The 23,343-nt window shown below is 31.1% G+C and overlaps 2 protein-coding genes and 1 long non-coding RNA gene across 10 annotated transcripts; 2 read left to right on the top strand and 1 right to left on the bottom strand.

Annotated features, from left to right (window-relative positions):
- The first annotated feature begins 8,908 nt into the window (after positions 1–8,908).
- On the top strand, positions 8,909–12,362 carry LOC111033389 (nucleoplasmin-like protein ANO39). The gene is made up of 3 exons (XM_022314089.1): positions 8,909–9,292; positions 10,890–11,028; positions 11,090–12,362. Exons 1-3 carry the CDS (start codon positions 9,191–9,193, stop codon positions 11,146–11,148), a joined length of 300 nt encoding a protein of 99 aa, XP_022169781.1. The 5' UTR covers positions 8,909–9,190; the 3' UTR covers positions 11,149–12,362.
- A 1,359-nt stretch (positions 12,363–13,721) lies between these two features.
- Positions 13,722–16,482, bottom strand: LOC111033388. Its single transcript, XM_022314088.1, has 3 exons — positions 16,280–16,482; positions 15,066–15,196; positions 13,722–14,983 (listed from the first exon to the last, which is right to left on the bottom strand). The coding sequence occupies exons 1-3, from the start codon at positions 16,352–16,354 to the stop codon at positions 14,560–14,562; spliced, it is 630 nt and encodes a 209-aa protein (XP_022169780.1). The 5' UTR covers positions 16,355–16,482; the 3' UTR covers positions 13,722–14,559.
- LOC111033391 lies at positions 15,747–22,162 on the top strand. 8 transcript variants are annotated; one of them, XR_002604409.1, is made up of 7 exons: positions 15,747–15,971; positions 19,627–19,745; positions 19,807–20,201; positions 20,285–20,389; positions 20,510–20,680; positions 20,752–20,838; positions 20,921–22,162. It is a non-coding gene; the product is annotated as an uncharacterized LOC111033391 (long non-coding RNA). The 8 variants fall into 8 exon arrangements; XR_002604406.1 differs by lacking the exon at positions 15,747–15,971 and adding an exon at positions 16,618–16,849 and having other exon boundaries at positions 19,617–19,745; XR_002604407.1 differs by lacking the exon at positions 15,747–15,971 and adding an exon at positions 16,619–16,849.
- The last annotated feature ends 1,181 nt before the right edge of the window (positions 22,163–23,343 follow it).

Below are 23,343 nucleotides of genomic sequence, written 5' to 3'. Positions count from 1 at the left end.
CTATATATAGTCATATCTGCTCTCCGTAGTAATAATAAAATATTTTTGACCTTTTGAGAGCATCACTATATAATATAGTGGTAAACAAAACAATTCAAATAGGCGGCGATAATACAATATACATACAACAAAACTGTTGTATAGTCACCTCTCATACTCACTTTTGTAGTTGTATATTATTAATAATTTACTTCGATATAAACCGATTTAAAATCATAACGATATGTCGATATGTGATATAATCGATGTATGTAGACGGTAATATGTACATAGTTTATAATAATTAATGATTACTACATAATATAATGATATAATACTATATACATGTAATATAATACAGCCGTTTGCGTGACTCTCGCACGCCGTATGTACTATAATATACAACATAGATACAACTGTATAAGGTATAAGTATACCTATATTGCATGCCGTATGGTGAATAAATTTAGCTATATTATAGTTATAGTGTTGTATCAACATATAAATACGAGTACACGTGACATTTACTTTACTACAACAGCATTTTATACTCACGCGGTTATATTATACTAGATAATGATGCTCGTTTTTAGTAGGTAGGTATACAAAATGTGCACAATATTTTAAATACAATTTATTATTAAGATTAAATGTGAAATCTTCTCTTTGGGTGTACTTGTAAACTATAATTAATAATATTGTTATACGTTAAATACCTATCTAATTTATATTTGACTTAAATAATATACACAGACGGACTGTAATATGTGTGGTAAATTGTAATTTGTAATATTCTACATTAGTTGATGATTTGTTGATTGTCTCATGTCTGTTGTCTGTAATCTGTATCATTATTCGTTTGTAATTATACCAAATACTGAAGTACAGTTATCTATACTCAATGTTAGTACACATATTAGTAACAAACAGACATCAGTGATATGTTACATATATATTGATAATGCATAGCATTATAGCCTTATTTTAATAATAATTGTATTACCTATACTGACTACCACCAATTACCATATACTAGGCCTTCCACATATAGGTTGTATTATTAGGTACCTATTCTAATGTACCTATAACAGCTTATTTAAATGTACCTATACATTTTACTAAAATATTATAAGAGCGACAGAGTACTATTTGTTTTATCTTCTGACCCATTTATAACATTGCAAATGTACTTTTAGCAAAACCAACCCTGTATGTCTGTGTTACTGATTTTAAATTTTAATATTAGAGTGAATTCACCTATTATCAAACTTGAAGTTAAGAACATAATTACTTGTGTCCCTAGTTCCTACGTTGGGATACAGGTAATTATTTTATAATATTTTATTGTTTATGAGAGTTGTGTGAGTGTAAATTATTACAGTTTAAAAATTAATATATCCTAAAAAAGCCAATGTTTTTTACTTAAAGTTTTTTAATAAGTGAATTCACTTCAATATTAAAAGTAACAACACAGGTTCTACATATTTTCTATGTTGTACTCGGGTCTAACAGAGAAAACAATTGGTGCGCTGACATCCTCTTTAGTACATTTACTTTTGTAGTTAAGTAATACAGAATACCTACTTTGTTTAGTCAATGATTATTAATTACCTACTAAAGATGCGTTGCTTAAAAATAAATAGAAATAATAATACACTTGATTTTTATTCCGATGAGAAACTATTAAATATTAACACAATATATTATTGAAATATTTGATGTTTGTGCTGTAATGTTTGTGTGAATAAGTGATTAACATTACACATAACTATTTTAAGTAAAGTAGGCGTAGAGAGTAGCTTATTTTACCATTTTACAAATAAATATTTTCTGTACCCATAACTTATTATAAAGGTATATAAAAAAGTATGTTATCATAATAGTATGTGGAAATATAGCTTGTATAGGTAGTATCTACCTAGTGTAGTATAATTTTTAATAATAGTAATTATTAATTAGTAGGTTTGGTTAAGTACAAGTGTACAACAAATAGATTGCTATAAAAATATTACTAAGTATCATATTCGGAAGTATCATAAAGTTGGTAATATATTCTAAAGCTAAATACTAATATAATTTATACAACCTATGCATGCGTACAATATACAGTTATGACTTTTTAAGCATTAAATATAATGTAGTACTTTGTACACGAGTAATATAATGGGGAAGTAATTCTCACACTGTTCCAACCGTAATACCGAAGAAGGTTAGGAAACTAACTTTTTGATAAAAATGGACGAAATTAGATGTTTAAAATAAGAATAATGATTTTAGTTATTTTGTTGTAATTTTAAATTCATAAATATTATTCGTGGATACTTGAAACTTTTAAAGCATCTTATTATATATTTTATACCCAGTGACATTTTAAAATTAGTACAATTTTTCAGAAAAAAATAATTCCACCTACTTTATTACAAATGAGTAACGTCCAATATAGTAAAATAAATTACTTAATATAATAATAGAAATATATAATAGAAATAATACCATAAAATATGCTTAATAATTAGGCTAACCGTCTGTTAGGTTGGTCTTCGCTCAGAGTCGTTTTTCGTATAGAACGATTTTATATTATTTAATAAATTTTAACACATTTTACAAGAATTTTTTTATATTGGGATTAGGCTGCGGCAACATAGGTAATTGGGTGTGGGGTGGTATGGTAGGGATTTTTGTATATTTTTGGCAAGGATATGTTGCTAAAACCCTGGTGGTCACCCATCCGGGAGTTAGCAACGGCGGTAGGTACTTACAATCAGAGTTTTTCCGTAGATTGAGCGTACGACCGCGCTCACCAAGTCACGTCAAGAGTTAAACTTCAGATATTATGTGCAACTGTACTAAGACTTTTAAAGGGAGTTGAATACCTAATATTTAATTTGACAAAATATAACTTAAATAGTTAAATATCATAGTTACACCTACTATAACCTTACATGATTCATTCACCGTGGACAATGTATATTCTAAATTTCCACATAAATACACACACCTAGAAATAATACATTGCTCATAATACAGACAATAATGTTTTTAAAAAATATTGTTTGATTTTGAATGATTATATTTAACAAGGCAGAATATTATGCTTATATAGTTATATACGTTGGTACACACGTTTGGTATCTATATGCAAATTTGGTAAATTCGGTATTCTATTGTATTATTATAGAAGTAAGATAATTAGTAACAACTAACAATGTATAATTATGTTTTCTTCATTTATTATAAGTATATATAAGACTTATATGTTGTAAATATCTAAAATCATTTTAACATCTAATCAAATAAATAATTATATGGGTATCTACGTAACCATGGTATATGCACCTCCTCCTTGTCTCCTTATAGCCTATTATTGGTTCAGTCCTTCATCTCTGTAATCAGGTTTATTTAATTTATCACGAAAAACTCTCTATTAATTAAAGAACTCATTAAATTGTGTCCGCATGGTATCACAATACATCGTGATTTTTGTCACCATGGTAGGTAAAATACTAATACATACAAGAGGTAACTGATATTATATTTATTTGATCGTACAAATATAATGACTAATGAGAGTATCATAAGCATTGATACTATTACACGTTTATTAAATGGGAATTTTAACATACAACGTTTGTAACGGCTATTTCGAATATTATATATTGCATTTGATTAACCGAGTATTCTACCTAAGTTTGAAAAAAAACCAGTAAAAAAAATCCATCGAACAGATACAGAACTTTACGTCATGTTAAATAGGTACATAATACCATGATTAAATAGGTATTTAAATCGAAGTATGTCATATTATGTGTAAGCATAATATGCACTAATGTACTTTATACTATTACTATTCTACTATAATAGAGCAGAATAGTACACATAGAACTTACACCGTAAAATAAGTTAGGTACCTAAACTTCAATAAAAAAATTAATAAAAAAATAAATATAATAATTCCAAAATTATATTATGTTTATCAATAATAAAACAATGTGTAAAGTGTATAACTCACTTAAAAAGTTATTATTTGAATTATGAATATTTTTTATTTTTTGTTATATTGTTTAATGTATGTAATCTTAAAAGTTGTACAATAGTGTATAAGCTGAATAATATGTATACCTATTATATTTACACGATAACGTGGAAAAATAGAAGTTAGGTCTTAGGTATTCCTGCAGCGATAACACTTTGTATATGATTTTAAGTTGTTTATATTGTTATTTAGTTATATAGATTATTGATTAATGCTTTTTCATTACAATATATATTTTAGTATATTTTTATGCATTTAATATTATAATAAACTATTCAACCTGCAGGGTGTAGAGCGTAGGCTATCGTGGTATGAATTAAAATATGTCAATTATAAATTTCAACATTTGTTTTAAAATTTATCACGTTGACGTTTGGTGTCAAAAAAAAGTTACTAACTAGGTGTTTAATTATTCTAATTTTATACAACGTATGAAGAGCGTAGATTATAGGTTGTCTACTTGTCTAAATGTCTAATACTCTAAAAGTATATTCAATAATATATGTAACGAAAAACTGTTGAAGGTAGTCTCTAATTATGTGGTTGTTATATAATATAATATCATCATCATTATAATACAGTCTATACTGGCTAGGAATACTATTTTTAATAATTTTATATTTTTATGTAAGCATAGTCATAATCTTTAAAATTCGGTAATTATATTAGTATATTAACTATGTTTTTTTTATAAGTGTCAGTAAAAATTTTTTGCTCAGTCAAAATGCCTGAATATATGATACAAACATTACAAGGTTTCTCATAAGTTTTTATTTTGGCAATTTAAAACTATTTCAAGATGCAAAGGCCTATTTTTTAATAAACATTTTAAATTAAAATGTTGACAAAATTTGACTAGGTACTCAAATTATATCTTTGTTAAAAATGTCTAAAATGTTCAATTTGTATAGCTAAAAATTGACAATTTAACACAAGGTTCCTCATAAGTAGTTCATACTGAAATTAAAAAAATCAAAAAATGTTAACACTTTTTTGTATAGACATCTGAAATTAAAATTTGGACGAAATTAGATATATTTGGCCCAAGAATGATTTTAGTTATTCTGTTGTAGTTTAAATATATTATTCATGGATTTTTAAAACTGTTAACGTATTTTATATCTACATTCTACACACAATGATATTTTCAAATGCAATGTTTTTGGCCAAAATTAATTCAACCTAGCGTATATTAATAATAGTAAAACAAATTAGTTTGCTACCAATATAAATACCTATATCATAAAATATACTTGGTCGTAATACAACCGTCGTCGCTCAGAATCGTTTTTTCGTATGCAATGATTTATAATTTAATCATTGAATACAAATTTAACAAATACCATAGTATAGGTATTATATTATGTAGTATCTTCACTACATACACTACACTTTTGCACTATTACAGTGACTTATACTCTATGACGACGAACATTCGAGTATTCGACACCTACGCTATAGTCTGTACAGCAGAGCGATTACTTCCTTTCCCCCTTTTTTATACTACAAACGTATAAATGTATGATGTATATTTATATAGGTACTCTATTTAACAACATTCAGTAGGTACAGTGTATAGTACCTATGCGCGTGTAGGTAATATTGAAAGCATTTAAGCATGATATTTGCACGAAACCGGTAGACGGCAGAGGTTCGACTGATTGTACGCCTTACGGTGTACAAATATTTAGTTTAAAGAACGAACTTAATTAATGTGAAATTTTAAAAAGGAAAAGAACGAAAATAAAACGTAAACGCGAGTGGGTACTAGCGCATGCGTGAGCCGGGTGTACACGAAAATTCTGATTGTTTGTCGCCGCCGGGCCCTTCCAAACAACTATACGAACATACTGGACCTATATAGGTATAATATTCACATTATACACGTTATAGGAGGTATGCCTACTATTAAACACACACATTTTTTCTGCCTATACATTATTATGTACCGTTCAAACGTGTTCTTGAATTTCACCCCTGCGCATAGGGCATTAGGGCCAGGACCGAACCGACCAACCGAACGGCCTTTCGTTTATATTATGTCTACAAAAACTATATTATAATATTATAATATTATGCGCGGTATAGTGTGTCCATATAACACGGGGCTATATATCCATATTAATATACGAATTAACGCTCGGCGATTAAAACGAGAAATCAAAAACGCAGTTCACTATGGAGAATTATCCAAATAGCGGGTCATTGGATTCGACGAAATCTCGTGGCGGGCATTGTAGTATATTATATTATTATGCACTCGTCGTTTGTGATGCTATATTGACGTGTGTGTCGGCCAACGAAACGGCGCATCGGCCATAACCCGCGATGATGTGATTTCAGCCAAGTACGAAGACGATAAAAACACCAAAAAACCGCAAAAAAGTTATGAACGACTCGCGAGACGTCGGAAATGCGAACAATATATAATTCGAACAGCTTCGTCTGTAGCGAAGAAGACCTATACCATAACGCGCGGCACCAGCTGTCATCTGCCGCATTACATGGGCTGTGATTTTCTTGCGATGCGACCCCTGGTCCATTGAATTTATGAGTTTTTTTTTTTAAACGTTTTTCGTATTGGCTCGTACCAAAAGGGAGTGATGAAAAAAAAATCTCGTCCAGCACCGATACATTTTCATAGATGAACGTGTATCTAAATAGGTACTATATTTTAGCTATAGAGGTACCTATGATATGATATTATGTTGCATCCTTTTAATCGACCGTTATAATGTCAAATATGATATTATTATATTGTTGTTATTAAACCTTCAATCGCGTCAGCCGTCCTCGTTTTTTCTTATTCCATACAGAATAATTTCAACAAATTAACGTAATGCCGTTATGCATTTTAGTGTATTTTATTTTACCGACATTCATATTATGTTAGTGGTTACGTATATCTACTCTAGTCGCCGATACACCACGACAGCGGTGAACCGCGCATATTTCATCGGAGTCCCGCACGTGCATAGGCCGATTGATATCGTATTGTTTGAAGACGAAGAATAAAGCACATTATTTTACACGTGGTTTTATTATAATATTATATTTAAATGAACGCAGAGCGGCAAACGTCAGCGACGCCATGTTATTATAATCGTTATTCGTTACGAGTTTACGAATAGGACGCCGCGCGCGGGCCCCGAGTACAAACTATACAAACACTCGGCGAGTTTATACAACTTCCCCGGCACGCGGCGGTCCGGTTTATATTCTCTTTGGAAAATCAATGTCGGCGGCGACGCGCGTAGGCGGCATCGATGGTGGCAATGGCGGAGCCGGATCGCCGGAACCGTTAAACTCTGAATGTTATGTTATGTAATGAAAACATACGTTGTGCCTATTGTTTTTTTCTTTCGTAGAATTATATTGCATTTATTAGTGTATCACACACGGCACCGTTTACTACTCGGTTCCCGCGTCCTGTCCAAAAAATCGCCATTTTATATTATATTGCACACGCACACACACCCACACACACTTATGCAAAAAGGGCGGTTTACCGTTTAACATAATATTAATAACAATATTATAACGGACGGACGGACGTGTGTAGGCACAATCGACGAGCCCGCTCGCGTGACAAACGTTTACGCGCGGGAAAGGGTTTGTATTTTAAACGAACGATAACGGCCGTCGGCGAAATCGCAACGATCCGTTTCGTGCCGCAGCCGACGCGTACGTCAAAACGCTCGAGCGCGCGCAAAAACGCACCGGCAACACCAGCATCGGTACATTTCGAATTTCGAATAAAATATGAGTACGTACTCGGTACGGTCTGCGTACCCGAACGCCACCCACCCGCCGGCCTTCGCCGAAGTGTGTTTACGTCCGTCCAAGGCACTGTTGTGGGGCGGCGGCGCCCCCGCGAAACTATGACCATCGTAGTTGCCGCACATTTTGCGGACACGTAATAATAAATTGCCAATTGGTAAATTATGAAATCGCACGGACAGACCGACGTGTCGTCTGCGTGTGTCGATGTTGCGCTTGAAAGTCGTCAAAACATCGATACAACGATCACTGGTTACCCCGATGTTAGGGCTACGTCGTGTGTTCGTAGACCGAATTCGAAAATGCCCCGACGCACCAGTACAATACAATTGTTTTATTCGCGAAAAATCATTTGTCACGATCGTTTATCTAAATAAGAGACGAGATTTATGGCTGAAGAATAAAAAAAGCGAGCTATCTCTGTAAAATGACGACAGAGCGTGTAGAAAACACGAAACACTTTTTAAAAAAACAATAATAATAGTCAACACGACAATGTGTTGCGTTTGCCGAAAGTCGTGCCGGTACGTGCATCGGGTATGATTAAAAAACGAATTTTTCGTCGGAAGCGATGGAAATGGTAATAACTCATACAACGAGTAACAGATCGGCCCACGACGGCTGTAATTTTACGATATCCACGTCGTGTGCGTTCGTCTGCATGACAATATGATACAGAAATTATTTTAAGTGCACAACTCTACGGAGTGTGATAAATTATTGTCGTTTCCGAAATCGGTTCAATGTTTTGAATTCGTATTCGGTTGTATAAAAACACGGTACACCGCGGCGTGTTTTATTTTTTTTTTTTTTGTTCGATATTAACGCCCGAAGCATCCGCGAGGCCGCGCTCGCGATTGCTTTAATCTCAACGCCATTGCCGCGGGCCTCCGGTTTTAATCTCAAACCCCTCTCGATTTTTCTCGGATTTCGTCCGTGGGCCGTTTAAAAGCGAAAAAAAGGCACCGATCCGTCGAGAAAAATGTACGAAAAATTTAGCAACCTTCTGCGGGGTTTTAAACGGCCGGCGACCGGTGAAAACGGACTTTGGAAAATCAGCGACGTCCGGCCCCACCAGCACGCGCCATCTTCACAAACAAAGAACGCCGCTCGCTTGGGCCGTATTCGCTGTGCGTTTGTCCGATCGTCCGTGTGCTCTGTTCGCTTCCCGTGCCGACCCGCGTGCATAACATTCGGTTTTTATTCGTTTTCACGATTATTTCCGTCCGCAAGTCCGTGTGACTAGGTTTTCTGTCCGCAACAAGCACACGCACTCCGCACCGGTGCGTTATTCCCGTCGATTTCTCCGAACGTCGCGAGTCCCCGTCCAGCAGTACGTTTTTTTGAAATTTTTTTTTCAAAAATTTTTTTAATTTCATCAAACCCCCATCACCCAAAATGAGCACGAAAGAAGCCAAGAACGACGTCGCCGTAGACAAGATCGCCGACGATGTTGTGGACGCCAAGGCCGACCTTAAGGGCACCAAAAGAACAGCAGACGTAAGTAGTCGCGACAATTTTATTTTTTTTTTCCATTTGTTTCGTATTGTTTCTGTTATATAATGTACCCAGGTTTGTATTCCAATACCGATGGCGGTCGTTCCGACGACAATAACAACAACAACAACAACAACAACAATATTGTTTGTCGGGGCGACATCGGGGCTCGTTTACCGATATTTGTATTCAACGATATCGCGCGTACGCGGTTGATCCCGCGCGTTCATTACGCGCGCGTTTTCCCCGATTTTCGAAATACCGCGCGGGCCAACCGTCACCGCGCGTTGCCGGTTACCGGCGACCGCCGCCGCCGCCGCCGCGATTACAAAACGCACCACATGCCCGCCATTTTTAACCCCCGTCTTATACCGTCGTATATGCGTGCGTGCGTTTTTTTTTTAATCGCGTCCTTCTTTGACGGTACCGCGCTCGAGTGTTTCTCACTAGCGGCCACTCTAAATTTTTCCGTTCGTTAGTATTTCGAACACGAATTTCTCATTGGAGCCGCGATTGTTGTATTGTAATCATTTATTTATCCATATCTCGATTTTTATCGTCGTCCGCCGAGTGGTTTATCGTCCCGATACCGTTCTGAAAACTTAGGCCGCCGCCGCCTTCGTCGTCATCATCATCATCGCAATTATCACCTTCACCAATCACCTCGGCTTGTCGTAGGTATTCCGACATTCGGCGACGCCGTGCGTTGCGTTGTTTGTTTCCGGCACACCGACGGTTGTTTACCCGGTCTCTTTTTAACCCCCCTCCCGCCCACCAACCTTAAGCACACCCGCCGGCCACCCGCTCGCCCCGTCTGTCGTGTCGGCGTCGGAACAGCGGCGCGGCACCCCCGCCATAGTGGCCGTCGCCGCCGTATTAGTTTTCTCGTACCAGAAATTGACCACAAAACGCCGTGTAATTACACGCGCCACACACACGCGCGTCTTGGGTTATTATTACATTATTAATATAGTACTCATTATTGCAGAGCGTCGTACGATTATTATTGTTCTAATAACTCCGCGGCGGCCTTTTTTTTTTTTTAAACGCGTACCTACCCACCGCACACCGCTCGAACGCGCCGCCGCAGCCGCTTTTCCGTAACGGATTGCCGACGTTGGTGATGTGGTGCGTTCTGGCGGGGGGACCGGCCGACCGTCGTCTGGGACGCGTGTTTTCCGCGCGTTACGGATACGACGAGAACACGGTGACGGACGCGTTACTGATCCATCTCGGCCATCGCCCCGGTGATGGTGGGGTCGGCAGGGGGAATTATTGTTTTAATTTTATAGAAATATATATTTATATCCACCTCATCTCATATTATTATTGCTATTGCTCGAGCGCGATGTCTAGACTCGTAGTCCAACGAAGTGTGGCCTCCGCTTCTTTTACACGTTATATTATTTTGAAAACGCTCGCTCTTCCCGACGACGCCATTTTCCAAAATGGAATGACGTAGTGTGTGCCGCCAAACGCCCGCATTCTAAAAATTCTCCATAAACGTTATGCGATTATAGCACGATATTAAATTCGTCTGTGACTTGTTATGTCACCCGTTGGCGAGTAAGGTAACTAATCGCTGTGTGGTAAATTATAGGAAAAATCAGAAGAAGTGAAAAAATTGAAAAAAGAAGAAAACGGCGAGGAAGACCTAGACGAAGAAGATGAACCTGAAGGCGAAGAAGATGATGAAGAAGAATTCGCCGAAGGTGAAGACGATCTAGATGAAGCTGACGGTAAGTTACTACACTAAACATACTTAATGATCTAGTTATTTCATGACTCACTTTTTTACAGGTTGTTCAGAAGATGATGAAGACGATGTAGATGGTGTAGAAGAAGAAGATGATGTGTAAACTGACATAATGTACAATTGAACAAGTCTCTTAATTTTATATAATTTATACATAGTGCCGCATGTACTCGGTAACTCCGTTCGATAGAATTTGATTCCAAAATGTAATTTTTTTTTATACATAATATGTAAAACAAAGCTTTTTTGCTACTGAGTGACTAAGACAAAATTGGATTTTTTTTTAAATTTTAAACACGATATTCCTACTAATTTGTCTTGTGTACATGTTCTAAGTCTCTAGTCACTCACTATCATTCAAGTTTTGAGCATGTACTTGTGAAAAAAAAGTTTCTAAACTTTAGGTAACACTTGACTGGAATACTTAAAACTAACTCGACCACCGACTATTTATATAATGGTTTTTTTTTTATAACAGATAAAAATGCAATAATTTCTTTTTTTTTTTTAATAAATTTAATACTACTTAAGTATAAGTAAATAATATAAATAATATTTACAAAATAAAAATTTGAAATACTGAATTGTAATTTAGTTCATAGGTTTGTCTTCTAAAAAAATATATATATATATACATTATATATTATCGTTTAAAATTTAAGCTACTTTTGTATAAACATTTTGATTAAATGATAAGATAATCAAATAAGTACCTCGTGTTGGTTTTTTTTATTTTATATTCTCTGTGTGTTGCAAAGTTTAGGAAATTTTTTTTTTGTTTCTCATTCCAACTAAAGAATTTTTTAAGAACTTTTTAGCCACTGAAAATATGTTTTAAGTTTATGTTTAACATTAAATTAAAAAAGAAATTGTAATGTCAATTTATATTTTATCCCATTTAAGTAAAATAAGTATATAATATAATATAATATTAATTATAATTTAATATTTATATATATACACACGTCATCCATGTTTTGTTGTTTAGACAGTATTGTAGTTGACAATTTATTGTTGTAAATAATTCTAGTACAAAATAATATTTGGATTGTTAATATTCTTAATACATATTGTCAGTTGCTACAGCTCAGCATTTAGTTTTTATTTACTATAAAATTACTGTTTATAAGTAGGTAATACAATATTAACTGTTTTATATACTAAATGGTTAATTGTGACCTATGGTTTAAGCAGCATTACATATTGTATCCTGTTTCCATATTTTTAACCAGTTACTCAATTTCCGTTGTGAGTAACAAAACAAATTAAAATTTAATATTTTTTAACAATAATTATTGTCTTGTGAATAATTTTTAAAAAGAGTGTATGTGTTATTGTCATTTGACTAATAAATTCCCTATTCAAATAAATGGTAAAATAATCTACCGAGTACTTGGATGTGTAATAATTGACTTGGTATTAAATTAATTAATTATAATTGTAAGATTTATTATGTTAATTCTTAAACAATTTTAAAATAAGAATGCTAGGTGTAAGAGTTCAATATTGAACTGTTATTATGACTGATATTCAAATAAAAGTACTAAATAGTAACTATTGACATTTAATTGTATCCCTTAAATTTATTATTATAAGATATTTTATTAACATATAAATTTGATAAATTACCAAAATAAATATACATTTCTAAGTTATATCAAAATATTAACAGTAAAGAGAAAGGAGTTAAGCTAGTAAGTAATAAATGTATTACTAAAAATAATTGATATAAATTGAATAATTCCAATTTATGGGTTTAAAGTAATTTAATAGTAATGGTACAAAGTCAATTAATATTTCATAATTGAATGTGTATGTACATGCATATTTATAGTGATCGTTTTCAAGTGTTATTATTTTTTCAGACATTTATTCTCTAATTTAAGTTTCAACATGTAATCAACCAATCCCTCCATTTGCTGTTAAAAAAAATTAATTTTCAATTATGATTGCTCATTATATTCAGTAGTCTGAATAATTGTTAAAATATCACCTGTGCTCTAATTATTGGATTCGATTAGATGTGGATCACAGCATTTTTTGAAGATAACATTTAGTATCTCATAGATCTCTAAATTGTAGTGAAGAAGTTTATTTAGGCCTGTATATGAGTATATTTTTGATATTTTATTTTCAACGTCAAATATATAGAGTTCTAAAAATTACGATATTTTACCATTTGCATTTTAATTTTTTGGGCTTATTAATTAAAATATCAAAAAATTGGTTCCTATACAAGCACAGATTAACTTCTATTCTACAATATGGATAATAGGTACTTTTACTCTGAAATCGCTCAATAAGCCATATTATTGGAAATACGAAAATTCATTTTTATAGCATTTTTTCATACTATTGATACCCCTTAATTTGAACAACTGTAATAAACTAATGACAAGTAAAATATTTTTTAATTTAAAAATGTATAATCCTGGCTATACACATTGTACATTAGATATTTTTTGAAGGGAAACAACTTCTAGATATTTATTAAGACGACAATTTTAGTCTCATCAAACTATGTACATTCAAAAATATGAGTAGAGCAATAGAACTCTCATAGAGCATCGCCACAAAAAAACCTTCCACATCTTAAATAATATATGTACATTCAAAAATATGCGACAGCATTTCTGAAATGAAAATCAAATTAGCATTTCATCAAATACCCGACACTGTATCAGAATGGATAAATTATCCTGTATTATTTTAATTTATATAACGGTACACTAAAAGTTAAGACTTAGACTAACTAATTTAGTATAATACACTTAAAGGTTACATTACAGCGACGTTGCTGTTGTTTTAAGTTATGCTTTTAACGTATAGTTGTATGGTTTTATTTTTCTCGTTCAATGTATACCCTAATGTTATAACCTGGCATTTTAAATTTTCGATATAGTCTTCTACTGACTGAATGTGATGTTTCAAATTGTTATACTCATTTTGTAACTATGCGATGTCGATTTATTTTTTGTGAAGAAAACTCGTAAATTCATCCATCATTTGTTGCCTGTAGGTTTCGTATCTAGCATTTTTTTTTTCTTATACTTTGCAATCGAGAGTTCAAATTAATTTGTCTTTTCTATTAGATTCAATTGAATTTTTATTAGGTTGTCGCTATCAACACATTTCATTTTCTTCTCAGTCAATAGTTATCGGTGGTTGTCGAGCAACGTTATAAGTGTGCCTGATATTCTTATTAAGCGTATGATACATAAGTTGCATTTTCGAATAATCTTCTTTAAGTTCCTTATTTTAATTTTTGCTAATTTACATTCTTTGGACCCATTTTTTGTCTTCAAATTCAGAATTTAGTTTCTCTTTCTCGTTTTTCAAATGGTTATGCTATTTTTTATGATCGTTAATTTCTTTTATTAGTTGTTGATTGTTGTCTTCAATATTTCTAATTAAATGTTGATTACATATAATATGTATTGTGTTATAAAAAAAAAATAAGATACAAAACACTTTAAAACAAGAACAGTAATAATAAAAAATAACAATGAATACATCACATGTATAATACTTCTACAGAATCACATCTTAGTTTATTGTTCACTTTGATAAACTTTATTTTACAGCTACGGTGCTGGTGTAAATACAGTTCTTTCTTGCAAAAAACAACTTGATCATCAACAACACTGCTAATCCATGTGGTTGACGGGAAATACATTGCAGATAGTTTATGTGTTTCAAGTGCAGTCTCTTGTGTTGAAACCGTTAAATATGAAGTAGAATTATGTACTTTACTACAATATGAAATGGCATCACACAAACAAGCACATAGCATGTGTGCTAGTCTTGAGGCTTGATCACTATCTTCATTCCTATAGTAATTATTTAGGTTTGATACTAAAATTACATGTGGCACATTTGGACTGGTTTCGTGTATTGAAGAAGTGTACTTGACGAGATCTTTCCATTCTGACAATGTTCTAGATATGAAAAATTAATAAATGTGATTTAATGTTAAAATTAAATAAAAAAATTGTTAGAATTATTGATCAATTGAATTACAGGAATGTAATGCGATTCAGTGCATGTACACTAGGCGGCTTGGCACCATCTAATAGAATTGGTAGAGATTTCATCTGAGATATTTGAATGTAAACCACTCGATATCCAAATTCAGACCAATATACAGCGCTCTATATATTGTAAGCAAACAAAACTACAATATTAATATTCACAACTTTTCTAATTACAACAATTTTTATGTTAATGTTCTAGATTTTCAGTGAAATGTGTCTTAAACTCTTAGTGTTTTACATTTTTATTATTTTCTAGTTTCTACTGTAAATATACATTTTGGGTAGGGCTATAGGAGTACTAAAAAGTTTCATAAGATACTAGCCATGGCCCATGGGCACAACTTAGGTGGAATGGCAGTTCTCATTCATTTTAGTTTTCCCAATAGCTCTCAGCTTTTCTGTTTACAGCCAATATTGATAAACATTAGTGGAATTTGATGATTTAAAAATATTTTGTTGTGACTCATACATGTTATATTATAACAAAACTCATACCTACGTACTTGTTTATCGCCTACTTACATAACATATAAGTTATATCATTGTGTGTCCCATCTTAATCAATATAATTATTGTAATAATAATATATTACCCACCTTACAATTAAATATAAATGGTTTATAAAAATATATTTTATGACACTGGCATGATAAAAATATTAATCTTACTAATAATTGAATACCCAATTAGTCTTTTTAGTTAAATAAAACATCTGATATGGATAAGTATTTGGTTAAATGACTCTTAAATTTATAGATTTTGAAACAACAGATGTATTGTTATAAAAATGGATGTAAAACTTATACTAAGTCTACAAATCTTATCTAGATTTATTTTTATCTTTTTGGCTGTATACTACTCGCATACTTAGTGTCTATCCAAGAGCAAACAGGTAAATTCAACAGTCAACTAGCATCCTATTAGCTATATCATGTAATACAAATTAATATTTATTAACATCGATTGTGCATACCAAAATTTGATAATTATAGAGCAAACTAACTATACAAGTAGCTTAAAAAAAAAGAAAGCTTCTGACACAAAGTAAATTAGACTTTTTCTGAACTATTTTTAATCAGTTGTAATTAGTACTTTTTTTAGTTATAATTATAACGTACCCAAACGTTAATTAAGTATCATTATATTAATTAATTAATTTTATTTGAAATAAAACGTTATTTCACTAAAAAAATTACCTACTTCAAATAATAAAGTTTCAGAATAAGCTGCTGAGGTGCCACAAATCAATGTACATTTTACTTTAGAACTGTCCATAGAAAATAGCTATTTAAAATCTATAGTAATTGACTAAAGACTTAAATAACACATTTTAAATGTTTGCATATTATAATATAATGATTAACAAATTACAAATAGGGCATTAGTCGTGAACTCGTGGAACCATCATGATAAAATTAATAATTATTGTATTGTTGTGATTTGTAATATTTACGTTAGCTGATTTAAGTGATTTAACATTTTTTTCAAAGTTTTTTTTATCACTTGTTGACTGATAACGATAAGACGATAAATACATAAATACCTAGTATAAACTACATTTAAGTATTCTTAAAATACAGACTAATATAGTTGGCCAGACGGCCAGTTAAATTCAAAATGTCTAAATTGAAATTAAACATTATGAAACATTCAACGGTATTGAGCTCATTTCAAAAGTACACCTCATCTTCTTCCTTTCAACGATATTATCTGTCGTTGTCAGTGTCAGACCACTACAATATTATCTGTGAGCTAATATTTTAAAACAGGGTAAGTACCTGGTAAGATCATATTCTACTATTATAATAATATGATTGAAAGCTTGAAAATGTACCTAATACTGTGCTATTAGGTAAGCATAACATGAATATCACGGTTTTTGACCGGTGTAATTGCTACAAAGATGATAGATATCATATTATAATATTATAGTGGCGTATTTACGAATTTTAGAATAGGGACAACAAGTATTTTGCCGACACTCCACTACAACACCTTAAAAAAAACTCTATTTTATTATTAATATTTATTAAAACCTCTCTTAGAAATCTAAGAGATAATATTATAGAAAATATTTCTGGGTTTTTTTTAATATGACTGGTGGGAGGGAGAAGGGTATACATTTGGTTGAAAAATATTTGTTATTGACTTCAGTTCTGTAGAGTGTAACGTATAAAACAAAACAAAAATATGCCTTTGGTACCCACCTATAAATCCTTTAACATTGTGCCGCTTTAGGGCTCATACCTAAATTACTCTGTTCGTACATCTACCATAGATTTATAGGTAGGTTCATAATATCTACTAATATATTAAATAGATTTCAGCTATTCTGTGAAATCACAAAAAAAGTCTCGACGAAAAAGTTGCTGCACCATGAAAGTAAATTAATTAAAAAAGTCTTAAATTATAAATACAATAAAATACCATATAATATTTTAATCACAACTTTTTCTTGTGTTATGACTTACAGCTAAGCTTAAGTTTTTTATTTTTGTCACAAAAATAAGCTTTCATTCCTTTGATGCACATGATCATTATGCAAAAATATAAGCATCGACGTAACTAGGAGGGCTTAGCCCCCCTATAATGTATATTATGCTTATTTTATTATTTACATTTTGTTTTTAATAATGAGTTTATACTTTTATTATTTATTTTCAATTTTGATTTTAGAGGACAGTTACACTTACTGTGATGGGGGTGTGGGGCCCCAAAGTTATTTTGAACATGAGTTTTCTAAGACTCTAGCCCCTTTAGCCCCTTAAATTCTAGTTATGCCTATGAATATATGTTGGGTGAGTTAACAAATAAAATAAGAACATTCTTTGTGGAAATTGAACATAAATCTCATAGATATATCTATGCAACCTGAAGGTATTTTTCTTAGAATGAATTAATTCCATTTTTAAATGCAAACTTGCTTTTGAACTGCAAAAAAATATAAAATTTGAAAACAAATATGATGTAAGCCAACAGACTGGCAATAATAGTCTCGTTATACCTATATCATTACTATAATATGAGTTATGATAAATATTATGGTAGATAGCAAATATATAATATGTACAATTATTGTATACGATACACACTAAAATACCAAGTACTAATACAAGAAAAAGTATCTTGGTTAATTTTTCTCTAGATTTTTTTTCCTAGTACCGATGGGCTTATTTTTTCCAATTACCATTCTGTGATATTATGCTCTAAAGATAACCTTGATATAATTAATATAGGTATTCATAATGAATAATGATAGACCATTGATCGTAACTCTCAAAGTAGAGTAACACTTAACTGTAAAAATTGTTTTTACAGTTGAGTTGTAACTGGTGGGTTAATCTTTTTGGCTTAGACTTGCAGGGGGTCTTCTACAGTCTTCAACTTTTATAGGAACCAAGAGGGCTTCGAGATTTTATAATTTGTTACTATGGACTTGGAGGATATTGAGTTGGTAGGTATTGTATTATTCATTAGTAGAGACTGCCGGTTGTTTTTGAATTTTGTCCCTTTTTCTTTCAATGATTCTTGCAGCATCTTTATAGCAGAAGTGGAATGTTTGATAACATAGGCAGCCAAGATATGGGGGGAGGGGGGGGGGGGGGAATTTTATTATGAATAGTAAGTTCCTACACGAGAGTATCAGGTAAAAAATGACATACATAATTGCTTACAAACTATATGAGTAAATTATTACACAAAAATATGTTGTGAAAGAGGTGTGTGCATTCCTAATGATGAATAAAAAAATGTTAAATATAAGTTCCTACACCAATCATACATGAAATTAGAATCACCAACTTCCACATATTTTTAAAATTATTGAAATAATGAATTATAGTTATTATTTATTATACCTAACTATTTCAAGTAATTACATACATATAGGTACACAATATAAAAACCACAAATAGTAATATAAAAAAAATCAGTATAAAACACTCTGAAATAAAAAATGTTATGAATGACAGCATTTAAGATTTATAACAAACTAAATTAATTAATAGTTAATAGGTACCTACAATTATGTTAATTATTTAAGTTTCTGAAATAAATCATATAAAATATACATTTTTTTACAATTTTTTATTTATGATATGTATTGCTATTTTAAAATTTTTTTTAAAGTCTAAAATACATTTTTCACAATTATTACCATAATATGTCTTTGAGCTGTATACAAGTTGTATGTTTCTGTCCTATTTTTCTTAAGGTTTAGGATTTCATATTTCACTGCTTCCTTTGTATTTTCAGTTGTAGTTTGATTTTGATTGGCTAGTTCTTCATCAAAAACAGCCATTTTGTAAAAATTTACCATCCATATAATAACACATGTTGTTCACAATTTGTTTGGAATCCAATTTTACGTAATCATTTCTTCTTTCCAACATTTCTTCTAGTGCCTTTGTTAATGTTTTAAAACTAGGTATCTTCGGCCCAACAGTTGTTTATTACAGGTATCATACCTGTAAACATTATGATATTTATCTGTGACTTGTTTTGTAAAGCATTTGTAAAATAACTAATCACTGTGTAGTAAATTATAGGAAAAATCAGAAGAAGTGAAAAAAATGAAAAAAGAAGAAAAAGGGCGAGGAAGACCTAGATGAAGAATGTAATGAAGAAGAATTTGCTGAAGGTGAAGACGATCTAGATGAAGCTGATGGTATTTTACTACACTAAACATACTTAATAAACTAGTTATTTCATGACTCACTTTTTTACAGGGTTTTCAGAAGATGATGAAGACGATGTAGGTAGTGTAGAACAAGATGATGTGTAAACTGACATAATGTACAATTGAACAAGTCTCTTAATTTTATATAATTTATACATAGTGCAGCATGTACTCAGTAACTCTGTTCAATATAATTAATTCTATTGAACTAATTTGTCTTGTGTAAATGTTCTAAGTCTCTAGTCACTCACTGTCATTTAAGTTTTAAGCATGTATTTGTGAAAAAAGTTTCTAAACTTTAGGTAACTCTTGACTGGAATACTTAAAACTAACTCGACCACCAAATATTTACATAATCCCTCGACTGGGCATGGGAGAACCCGGAGAAGCCACACGTGTCAAGAAGCCTATCATACCAAACCCTACCACTTTCACAAACCTTAAGTAGGTAGTACTTAACATTTTAATTTAATTTATTTAACTAATATTACGAATTAATAAATAATATAAGTAATTTTTTTTCTTAGGAATGGGTAAATAAATCAGATCCATTGTATGGGCTATCAGACAATGGTTATCCATTTAATGATGTCAATGATGACATGTTTACGAATGAAAAACATTATATTAAAGTAATTTTTTGAGCAGTTCATTTATCATATACCTACCTCAATGTATACATTTTTTTATAGAGTGAATTAAATTTAATAAATCTAGTAATAAAGTAATGTATTTTGTATTTGTGTTAACAGGGTAATGTAACTAGTGTGCTGAAAATAATAATAGAATAGAATCTCGTATTACATTAAACAACATCAACTACACACTCAAATTCAGCGATGACACCTAAAATAATAATCAAATTATTGTGGAAAATAATAACTTGAGACAATGTTTTTGACATCATAGACAACACGAAACAGGTAAATATATTGTTAGTAAAACATTTATATTAAAATGAATGTAACATTTTTTTTCTTTTACCTAAAAATAGGTGAATCATGATGACATTTATGGCAAATCAAGTGTAATTTTGGGAATACCTGTGTCATCTTTAGACAATCTCATACCTATGGAACAGGTATACATATAACATATTGTATATTATATATGCAATTTTGATTAAATATTTTAATTTAATACTTGTTATTTAATATAAATAGGATGATGAAATTGATGGCAATCTAAGTGTTATTTACTGGCACAGCTGAATCATTAGTTAATAGTCTTGAAGTACATCTAAATCCAAATAATCATAATAAGAGAAAGTCTAGAGTAAGCCTGAAAGGTGATACTAGACAATTTAGAATTTATCGAAATCAAAAAAGAAATACTGGTTTGGAATATACGACTAATACAGGGAAAACAGTCAAACCTACATCATCTAAAATACTTCTAGATTGTAAAGCCAAGTGTATAAGTAAAATAGGAGATGATTTACATGATTAATTGTGTAACTTGTATTGGTTAATGGGTAGTTTTAATAGACAAACCGCTTAGATGTCTAAACGTATTACATGTTGTCCTAAGATAAATTGTAGAAAAAGAAGAGATACAATAGAAAAACAAAAACCAATTGAAAATACATCAATATTATGTACCAAAAGATGATGAGTTAATATGTGTACGTGAAAATATTAAGTTTTTGAGAATTATTTGTACTTAAATGCTGAATTCACCTGCAAAACGATGCTCTCCAGGTAAAAGAGGTTGTGCACCGCATGGAAACAAAGGCTCTCAGTATGATATTAATTTATTGATTTATCATTTTAATAGACTCCCTAGTGTCATTATTGTAGGAAGGAGACCTCAAAAAGTACTTAGTAAGTCACTTTACATTGTAATGAGCTTATGATAAATACAAAATAAGTGTAGAAAAGCCAGTTAGTCGAACACTGTATAAAAAATATTTGAACGATGCAGGGTTGATAGTTAAGAATCTGAAATAGGATACCTGTGCACAGTGCAACGAGTATAAAATTCAGCTTACTGATAATATTTTAACAATAGAACAAAAATCTAAGATAATTGAAGATAAGATAAAACATCAAAATGAAGCTGAACAAGTCTATGAATGAAAAAGAAATGACATTGTCACTATGTCCACAGACCATTGTGTTTTGTCATTTGATTTACAGCAGTGTCCGGCTACCGGCCCCTCATTAAAAAGCTCTGTTGCATTTTATGGACGCCAATTGTGGACCCATAACTTAACTATGCACTGCAATTGTGCTGCCCTGGGAAAAATAAAAACAGTATCCTCATGGCCATGTGTCTGTTTTTTCTGGATCAACAGGAAAACTATTGCAACAATTAATCATACATTTACGGTACCAGGCCACTCAAGAATGGAGCATGACTCGGATCACTCCCAAATTGAAAAAGCTTATAAACCTTTTCCTTCATTTATTAATCATCCATATGATTGGATGAAATAAATTAGATTTGCAGGAAAAAATAAATTGTTGGTAGTAGAAGTGGGACAAGAAATGTTTTTTGACTTCAACAAATTATTGAAAAAATCTTATGAAATGAAAAAAACCAAAGAAAATTAAAAAAAAATTTGTTTTTCCAAATGCTAAGTGGATTCGGTACATTAACAACAAAATAGGTGATTATAAAACTTCTCTTGATTTAAATGCACATTCCATAAATTGAACTTAAACAGAAAGTATTCACCTTCAATGGACATTACAAATACAATGATAAGTTATGCATAACTGATGGATAAAAAGAACCGTATGACATTGATAGAATTTATACCAAAAACATTCCACCATTTTTATAAAAGCTTAAAATCGACCAAAAATCATATTGATCCTATAGTATCAGACGAAGAAAATTAATGATAAAACTATACAATTTGTTTTTATTTTTATCTTATTATAAAATTTTGTTTTATATAATCAAAGTGATTATTCTTCATGTTATAAGTTACTATTTATTTTGTTACAACTAGTATTTATTTTTTAAAATTGTATATTGTTTAAAATGTTATTGATATTTAGATTATATCCAAAAGATCTAATGATTTTATTAAAACCCAATATCAATTAAAAATATAATTCATTATTCTTAATTATTCTTTTAAACTTTATAAGATAAATAAAATTATGATCAACAGTAGTATCTATACAATACTTTTTACCTGTTGGTATTCAATTCTATTTTTAATATAATATGTATATTGTACATATTATTTAAATATTTTGTATTGTTTCAGTTACTTTTCAGAGAACTTAAACTATTTTAATATTATGCTATAGTCTATAATTAGTTATTTGTTTTATGCAAACTATAATATATTACAAAATAATTTATGTGTAATAAACAAGTAGATTATAAAAAAATAAATTATTAATTCTAAATTGATTTTTGTTGACTAGATACCAATAGCACTAATGTTATTGCATAATAATGAATTGATAGTTGATACCCTTATGTGCAGAAGGTATCAAGTCGTAAAATATAATTAACGTTTGTGCTATTGGTATCCAGTCGACAGAAATATCTAAAAAATGGTTTTAAAGTATTTTTTTACATAATCTTACAGTTTTAACAAAGTTACAGATAAAATTAAAAGTTT

The sequence above is a fragment of the Myzus persicae genome, unplaced genomic scaffold (genome assembly GCF_001856785.1).
Source record: "Myzus persicae strain clone G006 unplaced genomic scaffold, MPER_G0061.0, whole genome shotgun sequence".
In the NCBI taxonomy this organism is placed as follows: Eukaryota; Metazoa; Arthropoda; class Insecta; order Hemiptera; family Aphididae; genus Myzus; species Myzus persicae.
The sequence above is the reverse complement of the archived record's forward strand: the minus strand, read 5'-3'. Positions and strand labels throughout refer to the sequence as shown.

Coding starts and splice junctions, on each gene's coding strand:
- LOC111033389 (XM_022314089.1), top strand. CDS start 9,191: ATGAGCACGAAAGAAGCCAAGAACGACGTCGCCGTAGACAAGATCGCC. Junction 9,293..10,889: donor GCACCAAAAGAACAGCAGAC/GTAAGTAGTCGC, acceptor GGTAAATTATAG/GAAAAATCAGAAGAAGTGAA. Junction 11,029..11,089: donor CGATCTAGATGAAGCTGACG/GTAAGTTACTAC, acceptor ACTTTTTTACAG/GTTGTTCAGAAGATGATGAA.
- LOC111033388 (XM_022314088.1), bottom strand. CDS start 16,354: ATGGACAGTTCTAAAGTAAAATGTACATTGATTTGTGGCACCTCAGCA. Junction 15,197..16,279: donor CTGAAACTTTATTATTTGAA/GTAGGTAATTTT, acceptor TACAATATATAG/AGCGCTGTATATTGGTCTGA. Junction 14,984..15,065: donor CTGAATCGCATTACATTCCT/GTAATTCAATTG, acceptor TTTCATATCTAG/AACATTGTCAGAATGGAAAG.